The following is a 22029-nucleotide window of genomic DNA, read 5'->3' as shown; positions in this document are numbered from 1 at the left end:
TTAGAAGAAGGTGTAGGGAAATGAGCAAAAAAGCCATGGCCTAGATTGAAAAATGTACAGTTATTCTTTGGGGCCTCATTGAAAGCTGGTGAGCTCCACATGGTATTCATGAAGACATGAATTTGTATTATAGTTTAATACTGTTTTCCCACCAGTCCCTTAAAGCAGATTTGATTCATTGCCAAGAAGCCTAGAAACACTAATGTTGATCAAGAAACACTTATTAAGCAATTACTATGTATCAGGCATTGTCCTAGCTTCATGGGATATGAAGACAAAGAATAAAACAATCCCTGTTCTCACAAAGCAAATACACATGTAAATATGTACAGAATAAATATTAGGAGATATAGGCTAGGAGGTGCTTTGAGAAGGAGATTAGTAACAGCTGAGAAGACCAGGAAAGACTTCATATAGAAGGTCCTGTGTGAGTTGAGTCTTGAAGGAAGAGATGATTCCTCAAGATGGAGGGATAGAAGGGATTGCATTCCAGGTGTAGGGGATGGCATATTATGATGTATAGGGAATGGAGAAAAGGTCAGTTTGGCTGGGTTGCAGATTTCACTGGGCCCGTAATGTCAATGGTGCTGTAAAGATAGGTTAGGGTCAGATGGTGAAGGTCTTTAAAAACCAAACAGAGTTAATATTTCATCCTAGAGGTAATAAGAGACACCACTGGACATTATTAAGTAGGGAAGTGTTATGATCAGTTCTAATGTTAAGAAAAAATCAACAGTGTTGATTTGGCAACACTATATAATATGAGCTAGAGTGGGGAGGAACATGAGGCATGGCTAGCAATTAAGAAGATGTCGCGATAATTTAGGCAAGAGATGATGAAGGTCTGGGCTACCATAGTGTCTGTGTGAGTAGAGAGAAACTGGATACAGATTATGATCTTTGGACATTGGAAGAATGGTGGTGCCTTCATCAGGATTCATGAAGTTTGAAATAGGAGAGGGTTTTAGCAGAAAGGTTGAGTTTGAGATATTTCCAGGATATCCAGCTTGAAATATCCAATAGGCAGTTGGTGATGCAGGGCCAAAGCTCTGGGGAGAGTCTGTTGTTCATTTGCTTTTCAGTTGTATCTGACTCTTTGTGACCTTATTCGAGGTTTTCTTGGCAAAGATACAGAAGTGGTTTGCCATTTCCTTCTGATTTTACAATTGAGGAACTGAGACAAAAAAGATTAAGTGACTTGCCTCAGGTCACACAGCTAGTCTGAGGCCAGATTTGAACTCAGGAAGATGAGTCTTTCTGACTCTAGATCCAGCACATTATCATCCACTGTACCACCTAGCTGCCTCAGAGGAGTCTCGGGCTAGGTTTAGAGATCTGGGAGTCATCATTTTAGGGATGATAATTAAAGCAATGGGAGTTTGTGTGGTTACCAAGAAAGATGGTATGGAGAGAAGGGTGCCCAGGATAGTATCATGGGAACACATTCAATCCAGGGGTAGGTATGGATTATGAGACAGAGAGAGAGAGAGAGAGAGAGAGAGAGAGAGAGAGAGAGAGAGAGAGAGAGAGAGAGAGAGAATGAATTGAGGCTACAGTCCATTGGAAACATCTGAGGGGTTACCATCAACAGTACATGTAGAGAAGTTGTCTTTAGCTAAGTAAAGGATCATCTCAATAGAGATTAATTAAGACAGAAGAATTTTGAGGAGAAAGGGTAGGGGAAGAGAGAGAACTGAAGGTGAATGACCTCCATTTTCTCAGTGAAATAAGAAGTGAGATCATAAGATGAGCAGATAACAGAATGTGTGGAGGGTTTGAGGAGTGGTTTTGGAATGATCTCTGGGGAGAATGATACAGGGAAAGCAACTTTATGGAAAAGTACTTTACAGAAAAGTCAAAGGATTGTCCTTCTGTAGTACAAGCCCACTGTATAACACAGATTTATAATGTATTTAATCAGCATGGTTCTATGAATCCAGAACTGAGGTTTTACAAGGGATGAGTGGTGATTTCTCTCCCCTCTCTGTAGGGGGATTAGGGAGTCAAGGTAGATTACAGTGTCAAGGTGAAGTAGTTAAGTGTAGGGTAAGAATTGGGGAGGTAGGACACTAAAGTCAAAACAGTGGATAATGGCCTGAGAAAGTGTTGTGGGATGGTGAATAATGGTGAGAGCCAAGGATTGAAAGGAACTGAGACATTGAGAGGTTAGGGAATTGAAAGGATTGTCAATTTGAATGCTGAAGTTGCCTGAGGTCTGAACAGGAGTTGGGGAGGAGAGAAAATTGTGTGAGCCAGGTGCTGAAGTCCTTGAGCATGAAGGAGAATGGCCTAAGAGTGTTTTATACAGCCCTTGTCATGATCTGAATAAAGTAGAAAATTTTAATTGATTGCAATTCAAAGGAGTACAGTTTGCTGAAGGATCCAGGGTGAAGGTCAGGCTCGGAGGTGACAGTGGAGAACAAGGACCAGTATGTTTGGGGTGGATGGGTGGATGGGTGGAAAGTTGAGTGAAGGCCCCAGGGAGGACTTGAGGATAAATTGCCCTGCTTCTCCTGTGATGTGCCTGTTGGAGGAGGACAGTTGAAGTGCTGAGGTGAGATCCCCAGTGGGCAGAGGCGCCATTGTGCCAGGCTTTGGTCTTATTTGCTCTGGCCTGTTCTTCTTCTGATAGGCTTTGGAGTTTGGATGTTGTAGCTAGCCCTGTAGGTGTTGTAGGCTGTAATGAACCACAAACAATGGTGGCTTTATCTTCCGTCATAAGGAGAAATGGTGCTTGATGTGGACTGCTAGTCCATTAGCTTCAAAAGCCTCAAGCCCTCAGTAATGACTCAACTGTAAGATTCTGATGGCAGGAGTGAAGATGACTTTTTGATTTCAACTTGTGAGCTCAGTTGGAAGAATGAATCAGCAAGGCCTATTGAACGGGGCTGATAACGGAGTGATGATTTTGTCATACTTTCATGTTTGTGTTTTTTTTTTTTACCCATACTTTTGTCATACTTTCCTTCAGTGAGCTTTTGTCATGTATGAGAAGGAACTTTTACCTTGAGGGAGAGATTGTTTATGGATTAATATGTTTGCTATTGCCAAAGATCTGATAAAAACGTTGCTCTTCTTAGGATAACCTGCTCCAAAATGAAGGATCCAAGTAAAGCAGAGGACCTTTTAATTCTGTAATTTGTCACTTTCATTTGTTTGTGAACATTGTGGACCTTTCCAGAATTTAAAGACCTCTTATGACACTTGTTCATGACACTCCTTGTCTTTTCTTATGTTGCAGCCTGTCTCGGTGCCTTTTTTAGAGCAACGAGATGATATTTAAGTTCTTTCCCCTTTACCGCAGTTCTTCCTTCTTTAACATTATAACTATGTGGGTAACTTAAAACCCACCTCTACTCTTATTTGAAAGTGGTGGGTTATTTTGATATCTTCATTTCTTCTTTCAGCTCCAGATTATGCTAATAATTTGTTTATTTAGTCTCATTTCATAGAATAAAGGATTTAAGTGCTTACTGTAGACTAAGCACTGAGTTCACAAATACCAAAGCCAGCCAGCCCCTGATCTTTGGGAATTTAAATTTCTAAAAGGGGGAGAGACCTCAAATATTGGGGAGAGTGGTGTCCATAGAAAGGAGTTTTATCTAGGTGAGTGTGACAATGTAGCAGTTTGTTGGCCCATCCTTTTTTAAAGGCAATAATAGTGTTGATTTTATTATATTTCTCAGGATAAGAAACAGAAAGAGGGAGAGAGTCAGCTTGTTAATTGCACACTCAGAATATAAAATAGCCAGGGTAAACATGAGGATACGTGGTCTCAGGGAGTGCAGAACTTGACTGGCTTAGCTCCTTCTGGTCTTGACTTCTGGTGGTATTGTTCATAGCAATAGTAGTAAGAGAGTAGAAACTGGAAAATGGTTGAAAATGTAGGCACAGGGTTCCAGGAAGCACACTGAATATCATCTGTAGAAATTGTTCTTTTGCTCCCAAGGCATTTTGTACACAACTCTGAACCCCTGTTTGAAAGGCTTTGGTTCCCCCTCTATCTTGACTTCTGATTCACTGGCTCAATAACTTTGGGATAAGTGTTATCCTCTCCTGTAGTCATATTTTGGCTCTTCATTGATATTGATTGTAGCTCTTAGAAACTGCAAGTGAAAGAATGGAATATTCCAAATAGCTTTAGGAAATCAAAGGAAATTTGGTATGGACCACAGTTTTTTCAGATATCACTGCTTTTAATTGGTGGGACTTCTCATTCCATAAAACAAAAGGGCTGGTTGGGTTTGAAAGGATTTCTCCAACCCCTTTGAAAGATAAGCACTAGAATAGAGTCTACCTTCTTATTGTCAATCCTATTCACACAGGTCACTGTTTTCTGCTCTTTCTAGACATTTGTATTATTTGCTTCCAAATCCACTTCCCTTGGGATCATTTTGTTCCATTCCTGCCCAAACCTTCTTCCTAGGACTTTGCCACATTGTCCTTTCCATCTTTTCTTCCAGGGTCTTTTCCAAATGTTTTGCCTCTCTCCATTCCAAGTACTTTCTTCAGAGGGTTGCCTGAGGTTCAGAGAAGTTAAATAACTTTCCCTGGTCTTATAACTGTTAAATCCAGGTCATCTTGACTCCATATCCTGCACTTTATCACCATACAGTTTATCTCTTATAGTTCCACAACAGTTTTCTAATAATGATAGTAATAGGATTCAATTCCATTTGTTTTTCTCTGCCTACAGGAGCGAGACGTAATGAGATCTATCTTGGACTCCTTTGAAAATGATATGTCCCCATTAGAGAATTCTCCCCAGTTGGCCCTCCAAGTCCATGAGGACATGGTGCAGAATTTGCAAGCTAATTGTGCTGAAATGGAGGTAAGTGAGCCTTAGAATTGACCTACTCTGTACACAGACTTCTTCAATGAATAAGGATGTCCTTTCTTGGCATAGTTGCTACACTTACTGCCACTGAAAAGCACTTTGTATTTTATATCTTTGTCTTGTATTCTAAAAGGCCCCCAATTTTTTTTTCAGTATGACCTGAGAAGATAATTTAGCCAGTGAGTGAATCCTGCATCAAGTCCAGTTAGGAACACCAGGCATTTCTCTGTGGTGTCTAGGTTTTGAAAGAAAATAAATTGAGCATGAGAGCTTGGGGAGTCATTCCATTCTAGAAGTATTTGGTCCTGTTTTGGAACAATCCACTTTTCAGTATATGTGTGAAATGTCCTTTACTACCTCTCCTTACTGCAAGGGTCAGATTTGCCATCTTTTTTTTAAAAAAAAAAAAGGTCTTTACTTTTTTTTTCTTTTATATTTTGATAAACCCTGAAGAAGCTGGAGCTGTTAAACTTTTGTCTCAGGGAAAACTCAGAACTGATTTGTTTAGTGTTGTAGAAAGTCTTACTGCTTTCCATACACAATTCAATATTAATAATAATATAAAATTTCAACATAGTCAGTTGACTGCTTTGTATATAAATTTTCATTCCAACAAACAAGCACTATATTTAAAGCTATTAGAATAAAATCTATTAAATTATTAAGATTAAATTAAAATTAAAATTAAGGCTATTAGAATAAAAAACACATTACTGCATCAAGGTAATTTTTAATTCAGAAATTTATATCTCTTTGTCATACAATGTCTCATCAACACTTCTTATCAAAACTGAAAATGCTTCCTATGTTCTCTCTTCTCCCAGCATTCACCTAGCTTCTGGTCAAGGCATTGATTGACAAAAGTGAAATGGTAGAGAAATCAGAAAGATAGGGAGTCTGACTTCTCTACATCTTTGGTCAGACCCTGGAGTTAGATTGCCAAGGGTGTATTAAATAGCACTGACAGTCCTTCATGGGGCAAAGTGTAGATGCAATGCTAAAGAGAAGGACCATACCTCCAAATGTGTGAATGGCAGTCAGGAAAAGAAATAGCTTTATTTTAATTCAGTGAAATTTAACAAACATTTAAGTGCCTACTATGTGCGAGGTATATGCAGTTGAGCTACTGCTTACACAAGGATATAGTAAGATAAAATTCTCATCCTCTAACTGGAGTAATAAGACATGTACATAAATAACTATTAACATAACATACAATAAATGCAAAGGAGAGAGTCTATGAAAGTGCTTTTGAAGGACTGAAGAAGGACAAATCATTTCTGAGCGATGGGATCAGATAAACCATTGTAGATGACATGATTGGACCTTGAAGGTGGGGCAAGATTTGAGTAGGCAGAAATGGGAATGGGAGGGTGTGTAGTAGAGTCCATCCTTGGCATGGGCAGTGATGTAGCAAAAGTCAAGAGATGAGAGAGGCCATCATGAAAATAGGAGACAGGGAATAATCCAATTGGTTTCAATATAGATCATGGGAAAGAGTGACATGAGATTAATCTTCGTAGGTTGGAACAATGCTATGAAGGAGGAGATCTTGAATGCTATAATAACAAGTTTCTACTTTTGAGAAAGGAAGTGATGTTTTCAGAACAGTGAATAAGCAAAATTATACTGGACAAATGTGAAAAGCAGTTTGGAATGTAGACCTCAGTTAGGAGCAGAAGCCGATAGCAATAGCAGTTGGAAGGAAGCTAACAGGAGTTAGGAAATGATGTTTCTGAACCAAAGTGGTAGAGGTGGGAGTAGTAAGGAGGGGACATCTTTAAGAAATAGCAGTACAGTCAAAAGGACTGGGCAACAGATTTAATGTGGGAAATGAAAGCCAAAAAACCCCTCAAAAATCACCTAGACATTTTGAATTTTGGAAACAGAGAAATGATGATATGTTAAGCAGAAATAAGAAAGTTGGGAGGAGGGCAGGATTGATTGGGGAGGGAAATGGAGAGGGAAGATGATACAGTCAGTTTTGGACACGTAAGGAGACCTGTGTGGTTAATGTTATCTTGAATTTAAGATGTTATTGGGCTATCCAGCTGAAAATATTTAGTAGACATTTGGAAATAGAGATCTAAAACTGGAGGATGTATCAGGTTTGGAAATATAAATTTGACTAACTTCAGAAGTAATTAGTTACTGAAACCTGGAGGAGAATGAGATTGCAAAAGAAGAGAGTGTAGGAAGAGCACAGAAGGTCAAGGGACATGACCTTCTGGTGCATTCAATATATAGGCCAGGGAGGGTGGGGTGGTGGGGAAAGGAGAAGAACCAACAGCAGAAAGAGAAGATACTAGGAGAACTGTAAGTTCAGCGTCACAGAAGTCAAGGGAGAAGACAGTATCAAGAAGGAAGGGGTGGGGCAGCTAGGTGGCATAGTGGACAGAGCACTGGCCTGGAGTCAGGAGGACCTGGCCCCAGACACATAACACTTAACTAGCTTTGTGACGCCAGGCAAGTCACTTAGCCCCATTTCCTAGCACCCACACACACACACACACAAAAAAGAGGAAGAAGGAGGAGGAGGAGGAGGAGGAAGGGGTGGTCCACACTACACAATCCTCCAGGAAAGTCAAGGATAAAAGGGACTGAAAAAGGCCTTTATAGATCAGTAAGGACCTTGAGGAAAGTCATTTCAGTAGCAGTTAGCTTCCTTTGCAGGGGGCTGGGGAGTCCGTGGAAATGGAGAGAGTGATTATTCTGTCCAGATGTTTTGGGGGGTTTTTAAGTGTGAGAGAGACGTGAGTGTGTTTTCAGCAAAAGGTCAGGAAGCCAATAGAGAATGAAGATTTTCTGTTGAGGCAAATGGGGGAAAGGATGGGTGGGAAGTTCTCAGTTGTTCCTGGACTGATCAAATCAGTACATCTCACTCTTTTGATCTTTCCTTTTCCCTCCTCTGTCTTTCTTTTATCCAGAGATTCTAAAAGTGAGGTTCTGTTGATTATTTAGGATAGTGTGTAGGTTAGTTTTTCTGTGTTCTTCTGCCATCCTACCGCAAGAATTAGCTCTGCTCCTCTCCAGGAGGATAGTTGTAGATCATGACATAGAGGTTATCTGATGATAGAGAGAAAACTGATTTCAGTGTTTCAGGGGCTCAAGAGAAGATATTCTTTCCACCGCATCTTGCTGCCTGCCAAATGTGAGCCTCTTTTTTGATGGCACATGGTCTCAAAGACAGGTGAAGAAGTCTGTGATTTTGAGAGATGTGTTTTTGTGTGCTGCAAAAGTGATGTTAAATCATCCAGCTTTATCTTAAAGAGGAACAGAAGAAATCATGGACAGTTTTCTGCACATAATAGGTACTTAATAAATGTTGAATTTTTTGAAATTCCTCATTTTGCAACTAAAAGGGAAATTGGGGCCTGGTTGAGGGTTGATAACACAGACAGCAGTCTTGTGCTGATGCAGTGAATTACTGGGCTTGTTAATATGCTATCAGAGGTGTTTGTTCTCCATACTTTATAGCCTTTTGTGCATTTGTTATTGGTTAATTCTGCAGAAGGATGGGAAAGCAATCAGTCCTGGGTCGGTCCCCCCCTCCCCCCCCTTCATACTTCACTTCTCCTTATATTTTTCCTACTTTGCTTCTGTTTTTCACCATTTATTATAAATGTGGGATTATGACCATATTGATATAATTACCAATTCATCTCACTGTACTTTTTTCATCATCTTGCCTCTTTGAATCTTGAATTTCCCAAACCTTGGGATGAAATAACTCTTGGTTAAAGCGCTTTCAACCACTTTTTTTAAAGAGGAATTTTGCATGGCTCCATTGTTTTAACTCCAAGGACCTTTCTGTTGTAATACTGGATGGAGAACTTTAAGACCTGTAATGACACCCCATGTATCTTTATGCGTTGATAATTTGCCATTACATTATCTGTCAATTCAGTTTAACAAAATATATTGTATAAATGGGTGATACAACTGACTGATGCAAAGTAACAAAGGTGGAGTCTCTGCCCCCCAAGGAGCTAAAAATTCAGTTCATTCTCACTTACTTGCTCATCATATGAAGAATAGTGGTGTTGCACAGTCCAGACAACATTTTTGTGGGGCTCATGATATCCCAGGGCTGGGCACTTACTCAGAATGGACTCTCTGGAAATAGGGCCACTTTTTAACTGGGCTAAGTTCTGACTAGGATAGGCTCAAAAGAGGGCCATGATTTGGGCCCTGACTGAAGCTCCTCATAGTTCAGGTCATACCTTATTGCAAACTCTATGTCAGTCTTTTAATTTTCAGCTTTGTTTTAATAGGAAAGAGAATTATGCAGAGCACGTGATGAAACCAGGTGAATTGGATCATAACCAAAGCTGTGATCCTGTAGTCAGCTTCTGTTTTTCATTTTGACGGTAGAATATTTGTCATCAGCCTTGTGGGTAATGTGCCAAACTACCTTGATAGTTTATTTTCCTCAATATCCTTCTATGGGGTACAGTGTGCAAAACATAATCAGTACCCCCAGAATTTGAAACAGCTGATGCCAATGTAATTACTGAACTCTGACTTTGAATTTTGGATTTGAAAGGTTGACTCTAGCTGCACAAAGTGAAATCATCATAAATATAAGTGCATTAATAGCTATTTTATTACAGTGCATTTGGCTCCATATGAAACATTAATGAAGAGAGATTTGCAGGGAAGATTCACACTGACACCTTCAATAGTCCCAGTATTTTTTACAGTGAGAGATTTATACTGTCTGTACTTACCATATGTACCTTTATCAATTAATTATGAGGCTGATAGTTTTGGCACATCAAATACCATATGTTCTGATTTTTTCATACACCAGGAGAATTAGGGACTCTGTCAGTGACCTCAGAACTCATTCACCAAGTATTATCACCTTAGCAGCAGCTGTAGGAGTTGTACACCTGCTGATTCAGAGTACCAACACTGCCGAGGCTTGGAGCAGGCCTCATAAAAGAGGATCTTTGTGCAGTGAGGTGCTTAGCTGTCACCTTCTGTGTTTAATACCCTTAAAATTTACATGCAAAGGTAGTAAAAATGTTTGTCCAGTTGGCGGCTAGCTTTTCTTTGCTTGTCTCCTCTGCCTCTTTGACCATTCCCTTCTATCATCTTTGTATCTGTATTTCTTCTTCTCCTAAGGTACTGTCACCATTCCTTCTTCCTTTGACATTTTCTCCCCTTGCTGCAAAAATCTCCTCCACTCTCCCACTTTCATTTCTCTTCCCTCCCCTATTTTAGCTCACATAGAAAGAAGGAGCTTTATTCATACAGTCATGTTTGGAATGTCAGAGGACTGAGTTGCTATGATGAAAATGATATTTAAACCAAACTTACCTAAAGTGATTTTTCAAATTGCATGCCGATTTTTTTCAAGATGGCATACTGATGTCAACTTCTGGCTTTTTTTGCAGTGGGTATAGAAGGCCGTATGTCATGTTTGAAATAGATTTTAGAAATGTATTCCTCATTTTATAGATGAGGAAACTGAGTCCCAGAGAGGGCAAGTGACTGGAATGAGGTCATGTGGAGATTCTGTGGCAGAACTTGGACTGGAAACCATGTCTCTTAGTCCATTTCTTAGATATGACAAGTTTCTGGTGACATCAATGGAAACTTTGGAATTTCAGTGATTGTTCTTCCCCAAAGGTCTAAATACTCCTGGTTTTCCTACTATCTCAAAATATTTCCCTAAAGTTTTCTTTTCCCTATATTGTTATGTACAGTAACATCTCAGCTGAGACTGGAGGCAAGAGGCAACACTGTACAGGTAATGCAGATACGCTTAATGCATCAGTTCCTCAGTCACTGAAGCAGTCAGAGAACTGTTTCCTCCTGAGAGAGCAGATATGTTACACACACACCTTGCCTCTTCTGTGCTACACAGAAGAGTCCCCCTAGTGCCGTCTCACTGTTCACCCCCAGCCCCTCCCCAGTTCCTTTTTCCCCAAAGCCAAGGTGACATTTAGGGTATTTTCCATAGGAGAATGACTTGGCTTTTGACCTATTTTTGTGGCTCTTGAATGTCCTCACACTTGCAGGATGATGACAGCACAATGTTTTGAGTTATCAATAAAATTGCTGTGATTTGAAATTAGGGCATTTTTCCATGATGATGTTGAACTCATAGATAGCATGAGTCTCACAGGACTTTGGATCTTGTCACCTTGTCAGTTTTGTTGTGGAGTGTTTTACACGATCATTGTTGTGTTTATTCGGCCATCCTGTGCATTCTCTACTAAATCATAAAGCAAGTAGCACAACTTTTCACTGGCACAGCATAGCCAAATAAATAACAAAGGGAACACTCTCCTGCAGATTCCTGTATTTACCAACACTTCCCAAGCAACTCAAGATCTTTAGCATTCCAACTAGAACACCCATCCCAGCTCCAGCTTCCAGGAACTACTCCTGCCTCACTGTGAATCCTATTCCAGGTCCTTAGCTGCTGTTTCTCTTTTCCTCCAAAGTTGCTGTCTGCCATTTCTGTAGAGCAGCTGCGTTGGGATTCTCCACTGCCATCCGCTTAAATTGTCTTTTGGCATTTCAAAATGCCTTCCTTCTCAAAAGAAGGGTTATTGTTACTTTATTAGACTGCTGGCTTGCCCAACATGTGTAAGACTAGTGAATGCCTTTAGCCCTTTTCTTTGTCAGGCCCAAGGGCACACAAAAGGTGGTCTAGATAACCCCTCTAGAGGAAATTCCCCCAGGCCCTTTTCATATTTAGGTTGCTTCCAGTATTTTACTTTCAATTCCCATAATGCCTTAGGCAGTTAGTACAGAGGCCATGCAAATAGCCAGGAGCTTCCAAGTTGGTTCATTAAAGCACTTGGCCACACTGAAGAAGGTATATATGGAAGGGAGAGGAGGATCTGGCAGCTTTTGACTTGCGTTTCTGCCTCTATCCCAGGCCTTTGCCTTCATTACACAGAGAATTTTATAGTTTTCAACAATTCTGGTGGTAATTCTAGTCACAAACACTCATTTCACAGATGAATAAACTGAGGAAAGGCAAGGCAAGTCAGCCTTATTAGTTGAGTCTATGTTACATGTGGGAGATGAGGTCCTCTGAAGGTCTCTTTTCTGACATTATGCCAGGGTAGGCAAAGATCCTTCCTCACTCTACAAGCACTGATTGAATTTACATCTTGTCTTCCCAGTGACTGCCTCTAAAAGACCCATGACTGGCTGGCTAGAAACCACTTCTCTCTACCCTGGTGTAGCATTTTGAGGTCATCAGCTTTTCCTACACAGCAGCCTTGGGGACAGGATGACAGAGAAATCTTAACTCAATGATGACTCATGTATCATTGTAAGCAGGTGAAGTCATAGGTGCAGCCAGAAAATACTCATGAGTATTTTGAAGGCACTGAGGGGGAGACCATGCAGTTGAATGGAATTCTTTAATGGGGTTTCTAGTAGGGAGTGCTTTGTTCCATCATTCAGTCATGTGTGACATTTTATGACCCAGTAGACCATAACATGCCCATGGGGTTTTTTGGCAAAGATACTGGAGTGGTTTACCATTTCCTTCTCCCGTGATTAAAGCAGACAAGTTAAGCAATTTGCCCAGGGTCGCACAGCCAGTGTCTCAGGATAAATTAGAACTCAAGCCTTCCTGTCTCCAGCACTTTGTCCACTCAGCCACCTAACTGCCTCTTAGACAGAGGTGCCCAAGGTCACATAGCTTGTAAGTGTCTGAGGTCAAATTTGAACTCTGGGCTTCCTGACTCCAGGCCCAGCACTCCATCCACTGAGCCTTCTAGCTGCCCTTCTTTAATGGGATTTCTGGTTGGGGGTGCTAGACCAGCACAAAGAAAGAAAGTGTGCAACAAACATTGTTGGTTAATGGTTTTGACTGGAATTCTCTTGTCTTTTCTTAATTTACTTTATTGCCAAAATTATGTATGTTCTTTGATTTTGCCCTCCTCCCTTCTCCCTCCCATTTCACGTCTACCCCATATGGAGTCTGAATTCTTTGTATTGGTTGTTTCTTATGGCACAGTAATATTCTATTACATTCATAAACAAGTTTGTTCAATCTTTCCTTATTTGTTATGGCCCTTTAATTTTTCTTTGTCCTGTGTTCTCACACTTGCATTTCTTCTACAACCTATTTCCTATTCAAATCCTAATTTGATGCTTCAATGCTTATTTTATGTAGTACCTTTTAAGAGGCTGTTATAAAGAGTTAAAAATTGTCTGTTGTAGCATTTCATAAGCAATCACTCCAAAGTAACAGATAGCTCAGTTCCTTTGGGGAGACTTGATGGACCCTTGAACACTACTTGCCTTGGTTGGGAAAATGCAGGAAGCTGAAGATGAATTGGCCCTGACTTTCTTTAGAGACTTTAAAATTGGGTTATTTTCTGTACTGCGTTTGGGAAGAAGAGATAACTAATGTGTGTTTACAGTTCATTTCCGTTTACCACAATAGGACAGAAAATTCCACGTGGGCCTGACTCTTTTAATGTGGAAGAGTCTGCCTGTGTCTGGAGATAGGGCATTCAGAGTTGTCTTTCCCAGAAGGTTGGGTTGGTGGGCGGGGGAAGGCCAGGCCCGGTACTCACCAGCATTCCCCAGAGCTACAGTGTTCCTGCTGCCCACTAGATGGCAGCAGATAAACCCTGCAAGTTCTCTTCTTTCCTCTTATCAGTGATACAGTGCATCAGTACTTTCTCACCTGCTAGAAATACTGGGGGTGGGAGTGGGGGTGGGGGTGGGGGAAGAGCACTACACTGCCCAGGGAAGAAGAGGTTTGATTTTTTTGTGTTTTGTTTTACTACAGGGGCCACAGATAGATACAAATGAAAACCAGGGTGACCTTCTAGTCTTAGCCTTCACATGCGCCAGGCTAGTAGGGCATTAGGTGGGACGGAGAGGGTTTGGGGCATGTTCTGTCTGGAAAACTGTGGTCTTCCCTCTTCTTTTCATAGAATTCTCAGAATGTGGGAGCCAGGGAACTTAGGAACCTGATGTGGTACAAACCCATCATTTTACAAGAGGGGTAAGAGAGCTCTCCGAAGGGGAAGTCTTATCCAAGGTCACATGTGGTACAGTTGTGACAGAGAGGCGAGACTAAAATGCAGCTGTCTCTCTTGCTGGGTCCTTTTCCTTAGGAATCTCCTACAAGCAGTGTCACCTCTTGTCCAGATCTCTCTTGGGGCTGGGTGGAGGCAGCTTCTGTTGAGGAAAGAAATTTATCATCCTCTGTGCTCTCTGTCTCTCTCTTTCTCTCTGTCTCCCTGTCTTTCTGTTTCTCTCTCTCTCTCTCTCTCTCTCTCTCTCTCTTCTCTCTCTCTCTCTCACTGAAAAACTTTTATTGTAGGTGAAGCAGAAGCAGGCTATTTGGATGCAGTTTAGATGATTCCATTTTGTTGGTAATGTCCAAAGCATCATAATGTAGAGCAAGTTGTACACAGGCCCTCTTCTTTCTGTTGTGCTGTGTCGTTGTGCTAACTTTGGCCACGTTAATATCATAAAGTTTCTTTACCACCTGCTTGATCTGATGCTTGTTGGCCTTGGCACAACGAAGAGGATTTTGGTGTCTTCATTGTTCTTCATATAGAAGACTCAGTGGTCAAGGTGGAACTTGACGCATAGTGATTCGTTCCTTCTAGGGGTACTTGTAGTTGGGTATTTTGAATTGCTTTTGAAGGCTTAGTGTCTTGGGTTGCTGGAAGGTGGGGGAGGGTCAGATCTTCTTTTTGTGGCCCTTCAAAACCACTTTCTTGGCCTTCAAGGTCTTGGACTTGGCTTCTGTCTTGGAAGAGGGAGGACATTTGCTTCCTTCTTCACCTTTGGCACCATCTTGGGGAAAGGCTCTACTTTTCAAAAGAACAAAGAACCTTATATGTACACAGTACTGAAGAAGAATACAAAGGAGATGGAATGATTACCTTCATGGAACTTATAAGCTACTAGGGATATGTGGTAGCAGCACATGTATAAATAATCATTATTCATAGTAGAAAGTAAGTGTAAAAAGTGCTATGAGAGGAAAAAAGAAAGAAGATCGTTTCCAACTGGAGGTATTCGTTGGCAATCTTTCATGGGGGAGGGCTTCGTGGAATAGGTGATATTGAGCTAAATTTTGAAGTGATCAGTGGGATTCGAATATCTAGAGACTAGGATAGATTGGGAGTGGAGCACATTCTCTGAACAAAGCATGGGATGATTAAATGCATTTATTGAATTCCTGTTATGTGTCTAACACTGTGGTGTGATGGGGAAGCAGGGGAAGCATTGAATTTGGATCCCAGCTTTTACAGTGTAAAAGAATATGCACCTCACTTAACCTCTCAGCTTCGATTTCTTCACTTTTGAGAAAAGATTGTAATATTAACATTGTTTACCTCACGGAATATTTAATCAGTCATTCAACTAGCATTTATTAAGCACTGAGTAACAAAGTTTAAAAAAATCAGCAGAACTAGCCAACATTGACATTAAATGTCATGAGCCACATTTATATACTCTGCCCGTGGAAAGAAAGGAAGAAAATGGAATTTTCTCATCTCTTTTTCAGGATTATGCTTGATCAACATGATTATACAGTATTCAATTTCAGCTTTTTTTTTTACACTTACATTGCTGCACTTATTTTGTAGATTTTTTAAAAACAGTTCTCTTTTCTTCAGTTCACGTGTCTTTCCTTCTCTGAAGAAAATTTTATATTCAAAATTTCTTATAGTACAATAATATTTTATTACATTCATGTACCACAGTTTATTTAGCCTTCCCAATCAATGGGGAATCTCCTTTGTTTCCACTTCATTGCTACTGCAAAAAGTGCTGCTATAAATATTTTGATAGATACATAACCTCTTCCTTTCCATCTTTGACCTCCTTAGGGTATTGCCTAGTATTAAAGGTTTGGACATTTAGTCACTTTTTTAATCAAAATTCCAAATTGTTATACAGAATGGGTCCTTTCAAAGCTTCACCAATAATGGATTAATATGAATTCTTTCCCATGGCCCCTCCAGCATTGACTGTACTCTTTTTTTTCTAAATCTATGCCATTTTGCTGGGTCTGAGATGACACATCAGAATTGTTTTAGTTGCTTTTTTTTTCACTGTGAGTTATTTAGAGCAGTCTTTCATGTGGTTATTATTTTCTTTCTTCCTTTTCTTATTTCTTTTTCCTTTTTGAAAACTTTATATCTTTTGACCACTTGTCTATTGGGGAATGGTGTTTGGTCCTATCTATTTGTGTTAGGTACCTATATCTTAAATAGCAGATCATTATCAGAGGTACTTGATGCAATTTTTCCCCCCCTCATGAACAGCTTGCATTCTTATCTTTTTAGTCTATAAAAAAGATTTTCAATTTTATGTCATCAGAATCATTATTTTATCTGGTCTTCTGACCTCTATCCCTTAGTTTGCTAAAAAAAATTTTTTTTAACAAAAAATGGTTGTGAAAGGTATGTCGTGTGAGCCTCTTCTTATGATATAACCATTAATATTCTGGTCCCATATTCATTTAGAGCTTTCAGTTGTATACTGTATCTTGATATAGTATAAGATTTTGTTCTAAATCTAATTTCCAGTTTAATTTTTTTGCCCATATTGATTTTTTTGTTCAAATTTATTTTTTATTCTGAATTTATGTACCAAATAAAACAAGCATTTTCATATACAAAATAGAACAGAAAAAGATGATCACATGAGAATCTCTATTACATGTAACTTGTTTTTCCTTTTTATATATAGTAATTTTATCATTTAATGTTCAGAAATGTCCAACTTTTCTGTTTTTCCTTCTGGACTTCTGTTCTCTTCTAGGCATTAAACACACTTCTGTGGCCTTTTACTTCTTCTCTCTGTCTCTGTCTCCTTTCTTCCTTTCCTCTCTGTCTTTTGTTTTTTTAAGGGGAAATCCTATTAATCCTTCTCAACTGAAAAATAAGAAGAGCAAAACCCTTGTAACAGAAATGCATAGTGAAGCAAAACAAATCCCCACGTGGGCTGTATCAGAAGGTACACATCTTATTCTGCATCCTGAGTCCATCTCCTCTTTTTGAAGAGGTGGATAGCATGTGGAGAAGCAGGTAAGTGGCACAATATATGGAGTCAGGAAAACCTGAGTTCAAATTCTACCTTAAACATTTTACCATCTATGTGACCCTGGGCAAGTCATTTAACCTCTGTCTGTCTCAGTTTCCACATCTGTATAATGGGGATAATAACACCTTCAAGAGTTGTTGTGAGGATAGAATGAGATAATACTTGTAAATTGGTTTGGAAACATTAAAGTGCTGTATAAATTCTAGATATTATTCATTATCAGTCCTTTGGAGTCATGGCTGGTCATTGCATTCATCAGAGATCTTAAATCTTAAATTATTCCCCTGTTTCTGTGCACCTTGCTCTATATCAGTTCATAAGTCTTCCCAAATTTCTCTGAAACCATACCTTTGTTATGGCACAACAATATTCTATGAAATTCACAAAATACAATTTGTTCAGCCAATCCCCAGTTGATGGGCACCCTTTGATTTCCACATATTTACTATGACAAAAAAAAATACGCTATAAACATTCTTGTTCATATATGTCCCAATTGCTTTCCAGTTTTTCATTTTTTCTTTCATTTTTTTTAAAGGCAATTGGGGTTAAGTGACTTGCCCAGGGTCACACAGCTAGTAAGTGTCTGAGGCCACGTCTGAACTCAGGTCCTTCTGACTCCAAGACTGGTGCTCTGTCCACTGTGCCACCTAGCTGCCTCCACTTCCCAGTTTTTCAAATAGTTCTCTCAGATAGGAAGTTCTTCCCTAAGTAATTTGTGTTGTGGTGTTTATTAAGCAATGGATTGTTGAGTTTGGTTATTTCTGATTCTTCTTATCTAGTCTATTCCACTCATCTACTTATTTTATTTTTTTTAAACTGTACTGAGTAGTTTTAGTAATTATTGCTTCATAATGTATTTTGAAGTTTAGAAATGCTATTCTCCTTTTATTTCTAATTCTTTTGAGATTCTAGACCTGTTTCTCTATACCTATGAATTTTATTATTAATTTTCTCTGGTTTTATGAAATATGCCCTTAATAATTTAATTGATTTATTATTACATCTCTAATGTTACTTGGGTAATATTATCATAATTATTATTGTCTCTTTAAAAAATGTGGCTTCTCATTGCATTATTTTCTCTTCGATTTTTGTGTAGTTATATAGAAATGGTGGGGTTGTTAGGTAAATCTATTTTTTATTCTTACTTAGGTAAAGCTATTAATTGTCTTAGTTTATTTGCTAGTTCTCTAGGGTTTTCTGATTAACCCATCATTGCTGCCTCCACTTAGTGATAATTTTGTGTCCTCTTTGCTAATGTACATGCCTTTTTTTTAAACTAATGTACATACCAGCTTTTGGTTTTAGATCCATACTTGTCATCATAGTAAAAAGTGACCCCTTTATGCCTGTGTGTTCTATTTACTTTAGTATAGATGTATTTTGTTCTTTGAAAAAGGCGCTTTTTTTGGCATATATTGATATAATTGCATAGTTTTGGTGTGTGTTTATTTTTTAATATAATTATTTGTTTTCCTAATATTGAGACATCCTTGGATGCAAGACGTAAATCCATTTGGTCATAGTGAATGATTTTTTTTTTCTTTTGGATCTGTTGCTGTAGAATTTTTGTTTGTTTGGCTAGGATTTTATTTCAATTTCTGAATCACTATTCATTAATGATATTGGCATATTTTCTTTTTCCAATCCTTCACAATTTTAATTTTTAGGACTTTATTTGTGTCATAAAAGGAATTTGGAAAGTTTTCTTAATTTTTATAATGAGTTTTATAGACTAGGTATTCATTCCTTTCTAAATGATAGCATTCATCTGTAAATAGATCCAGACCATGTTTTTTTTCCTTTGGTGGCTCCTTTATGGCTAGTTTAATTTTGTTTTCTTGAGATTGGATGGTTTATGATCTCTATTTCATATTCTATTAACGTGTGCTATACTTTTTCAAGAATGATGTAGGATAGCCAAAGCCATTTTGATGGGCATGCAGAAATAGATTTTTCATATGATTTCTTCATAAACTTATAAATACCACCACACTAGTTTTACGGAGATTTTTAAAAATGCATATAGTAAATGCCCATCTTTTTATTTCTTTCTAGGGACCATGGAAAAGTGTGGCATTAGTGGGAAAACATAAATTGAAGAAGCAAAATTGCTTATTGTTTATTACTTATTGATGTTGGATATCAATTTATTGTGCTGAAGTACAGTAAAATATATTAGAAGCACTGAATAAAAGGGTCATTGTGGACTTTCTTCGTCTTGGGTAACCTCCAGAGAACCCTTATAGAACATAGTTTTAGATCTCTACTAAGTATTAGTTTGGGCATTGGCCTAGAAAAGCATCTCTAAATGTGTTAAAAATTAAACAGCCTGTGTAGAGAAATTTGTTCTTGGGCTTGCTTTTTTAGGCATCCAGGCATCTGTGAGCAAATATTGTTAATTTCGAAAAGTGTCAGCAAATAAAGGAAATGTGGCTCAAGTTTGGGTAATTTTCATACAAAAACATAACAGTGTATGTAGAGAATAGATTGTAAGCTGGAGAGAATGTAGCATGTGCAGCAATATAACCAAAGATTTGTGTGGATATTAGAGTTCCAAGAATTAGTAAGGATCTTATGAAAAATGTTAGGTTTAGACTATTTGAGGAAATTCTTCAGTGATCTGAAAGTTGTATGTGCTTGATATTGACACAGTTGTTGAAGCCTGGGAAAACGTATTGCAGATTTGTGTGTATCTGGCTGATTGAAGTTTCCAGGTTTTGAGAAAGAAGTTTGCCTATTATTTGGTAACTTATTTAATAACATGGAACCAAGGTTCTGGGTAAAGATGGATAGATGAATGAATGAATGGATGGATGGATGGATGGATGAATGAATGAATGGATGGATGGATGGATGGATGAATGGATGAATTAATGAATTTAGCCAAGGAGTTCATAGCTGTGGACCTAGAAAAAGGCCTCCCAGCATAAAGGAGGTTTAAGTTTATTCTATCCAACCATCAGTCAAAGGAAACCTTATGAGATACTTCAGTGATGATGATCTCAGTGGCTTTGGTGGGATATATCTTTTTTTGGTGTTATTATGTAAGAGGAATGCACCAGCATAAAGACTTGAGCAGTAACTACATGATTGTCTAGCACTTTTTAGCACGTTTCCCTTGCCTAATGAGAGGGTGGTTATAGGTTGGGGAAATAATATAAAAGTCAAGATTAGAGTTTAAAAATGGAAGGAAAATGATGGTGATTAGATGGTGGATTCAAAGCCTGGCATGCCATCTTTTGTTACATGGTCACAGTGTTGTCAGTTAAATATTTTTAAGCAAATTATTGGTACATGACATCGTGGGAATTATAAAGACATATTAAAAAATGTCTCTGCCCTCAAGGAAGTTCATATCCTAGTTGTTGGGAAGGTAAGACATACACCTTTGAAGACCAGATAATATTAGAGAATGTTTTTCACATCAGAGATTCAGAAAGTAAGTGCAGATAAGAGAGAAAACACTATAGAGAAAGCATTGTCATCCTGTATGCTTCCTACAAGTCTTGAACCAGACTTTGAAGGATGGGTCAGGTCTGGCTGTAGTGGGCCCAGTCAGATCAGTTATGGGATTTCCTCCAGCAATGTTCAGCAGCAGCCTGGGGGTAGATGTGAAGGAGATGAATGGTGGGAGATCCAAGGCTGAGGGTTGGCTGGGTGTAATCAGTGATGCAAAAAGGGGGCTGGGAATTCAGGAGAAGATAACCAGAGAATTCCGAAGTGGATATGAGAAGAGACTGAATCCAAAAGCATATTGAGAAACTCAGTGTTCTGTTTTATTTTACCAGTAGAGTTTTGGGTCATATCCTTCAGAGCCCTGCTAAACAACCATCCTGCCTCTTCTAGAAAACCAGATGTCATTACAAGTCTGAACCCTAGTCTAGTTCTTCTTTTTTCATTTCAAAATTCATTTTTATTTCATAGAGTGAAAAAGAGAAGGCTGATTTCAACTCTACCTTCTGTAGGAGGCCTTTCCTGGGCCTTCCGGCATATAGTGCCTTCCCCTCTGAGATTACCTTCCTTCTTTTTTGTATATTTATCTTCTCTATACCTAGAGGTATACATGTTGTCTCTCCCATTAGAATGTGAGCTTCTTGAAGGCAGGGACTGTTTGTGCCTTTCTTTGTATGCCCAGGGCTTGGCATGCTACCTGGCACATAGCAATGCTTATTAAATACTTGTCAATTAACCAAATTATTGCTAACTGAAAGTGTCAGCCATTGTAATAGAAATCCAGTTCAAACACCAAGCTGTAGAATAATGACCAGTGGATAGTGAAATCCATGACATTGTGTTGGTTACATTAAACCTGTGCGATTGGGCTTACCCTCTGTGCAGGAAAAAATAAAGTGTTTGAAGAACACTTAATATCCAGATTGTGACATTCAGTTGGATTGACAATTTTAAGACCTCATCAGTCATCTCACACACAACACACACACACACACACACACACACACACACATACAGTTACATATGCATATACATAAATATATACATATACATCTTGAACAAACTGTGCAAATAGACCGTGAGTGGGCAACAGAATTTTAAAAAGAGGCTGGATTATTTGTGGGGAAATTACAAAACTCCTTTAGCGACATAAGTTCCTCCCAGAAACAAAGGCCTGCTTTTTGAATACCAGTAGTCTCCCTACTAGTAATGACACACTACAACTTCAAAAGAATAGAAAATGAGTATCAGTCAGATGGCGATGCAAAGACACATCATGGCGGGCATGAGCAGGATATAAAGTGTAACAGATGAGGGGCTGAGAATAAGAACTGGAGTAAAGGGTGTTATTGGGGATTTGCAAGATCAAAAAAAGATAACAGACTAGCTATGTAGAATAAATAAAAGATAATCAGTGGGCTTGCTGTGAGCTCTGCCGGTATTCTCACAATGTCAGGAAAAAGCAAGGCAGTAGGCCTTATGTGGTGACCTTACGGTAGGGCAGGGAAAAGGGTCACACCTGATGGGCAGGCGTGGCTAGATTGTGATCTGAATCATGGAAGGGGATCGTCTCTGTCCATGAAATTACAGATCCATTTGAGTATTTGAGTAAGTTTCATTGCTGCATTTTCTTAATTAAAAATGGTTTATTGATGCTTTCGTGTTTAAAATTT

At 38.9% G+C, this 22029-nt stretch overlaps 1 protein-coding gene across 4 annotated transcripts in view; it reads left to right on the top strand.

The window, feature by feature from the left end:
- The window catches only part of MAD1L1 (mitotic arrest deficient 1 like 1), an 860690-nt gene that overhangs the window by 402650 nt on the left and 436011 nt on the right, over nucleotides 1-22029 (top strand). For all 4 annotated transcript variants that reach the window (XM_020975224.2, XM_020975225.2, XM_020975228.2 and 1 more), the window contains one exon: nucleotides 4697-4831. In XM_020975224.2, coding sequence (XP_020830883.1) covers nucleotides 4697-4831 — 135 coding nt within the window. The remainder of the gene's footprint in view (nucleotides 1-4696; nucleotides 4832-22029) is intronic.

The sequence above is a fragment of the Phascolarctos cinereus genome, unplaced genomic scaffold (assembly GCF_003287225.1).
Source record: "Phascolarctos cinereus isolate Bilbo 61053 unplaced genomic scaffold, phaCin_HiC Scaffold_4;HRSCAF=312, whole genome shotgun sequence".
In the NCBI taxonomy this organism is placed as follows: Eukaryota; Metazoa; Chordata; class Mammalia; order Diprotodontia; family Phascolarctidae; genus Phascolarctos; species Phascolarctos cinereus.
The sequence above is the reverse complement of the archived record's forward strand: the minus strand, read 5'-3'. Positions and strand labels throughout refer to the sequence as shown.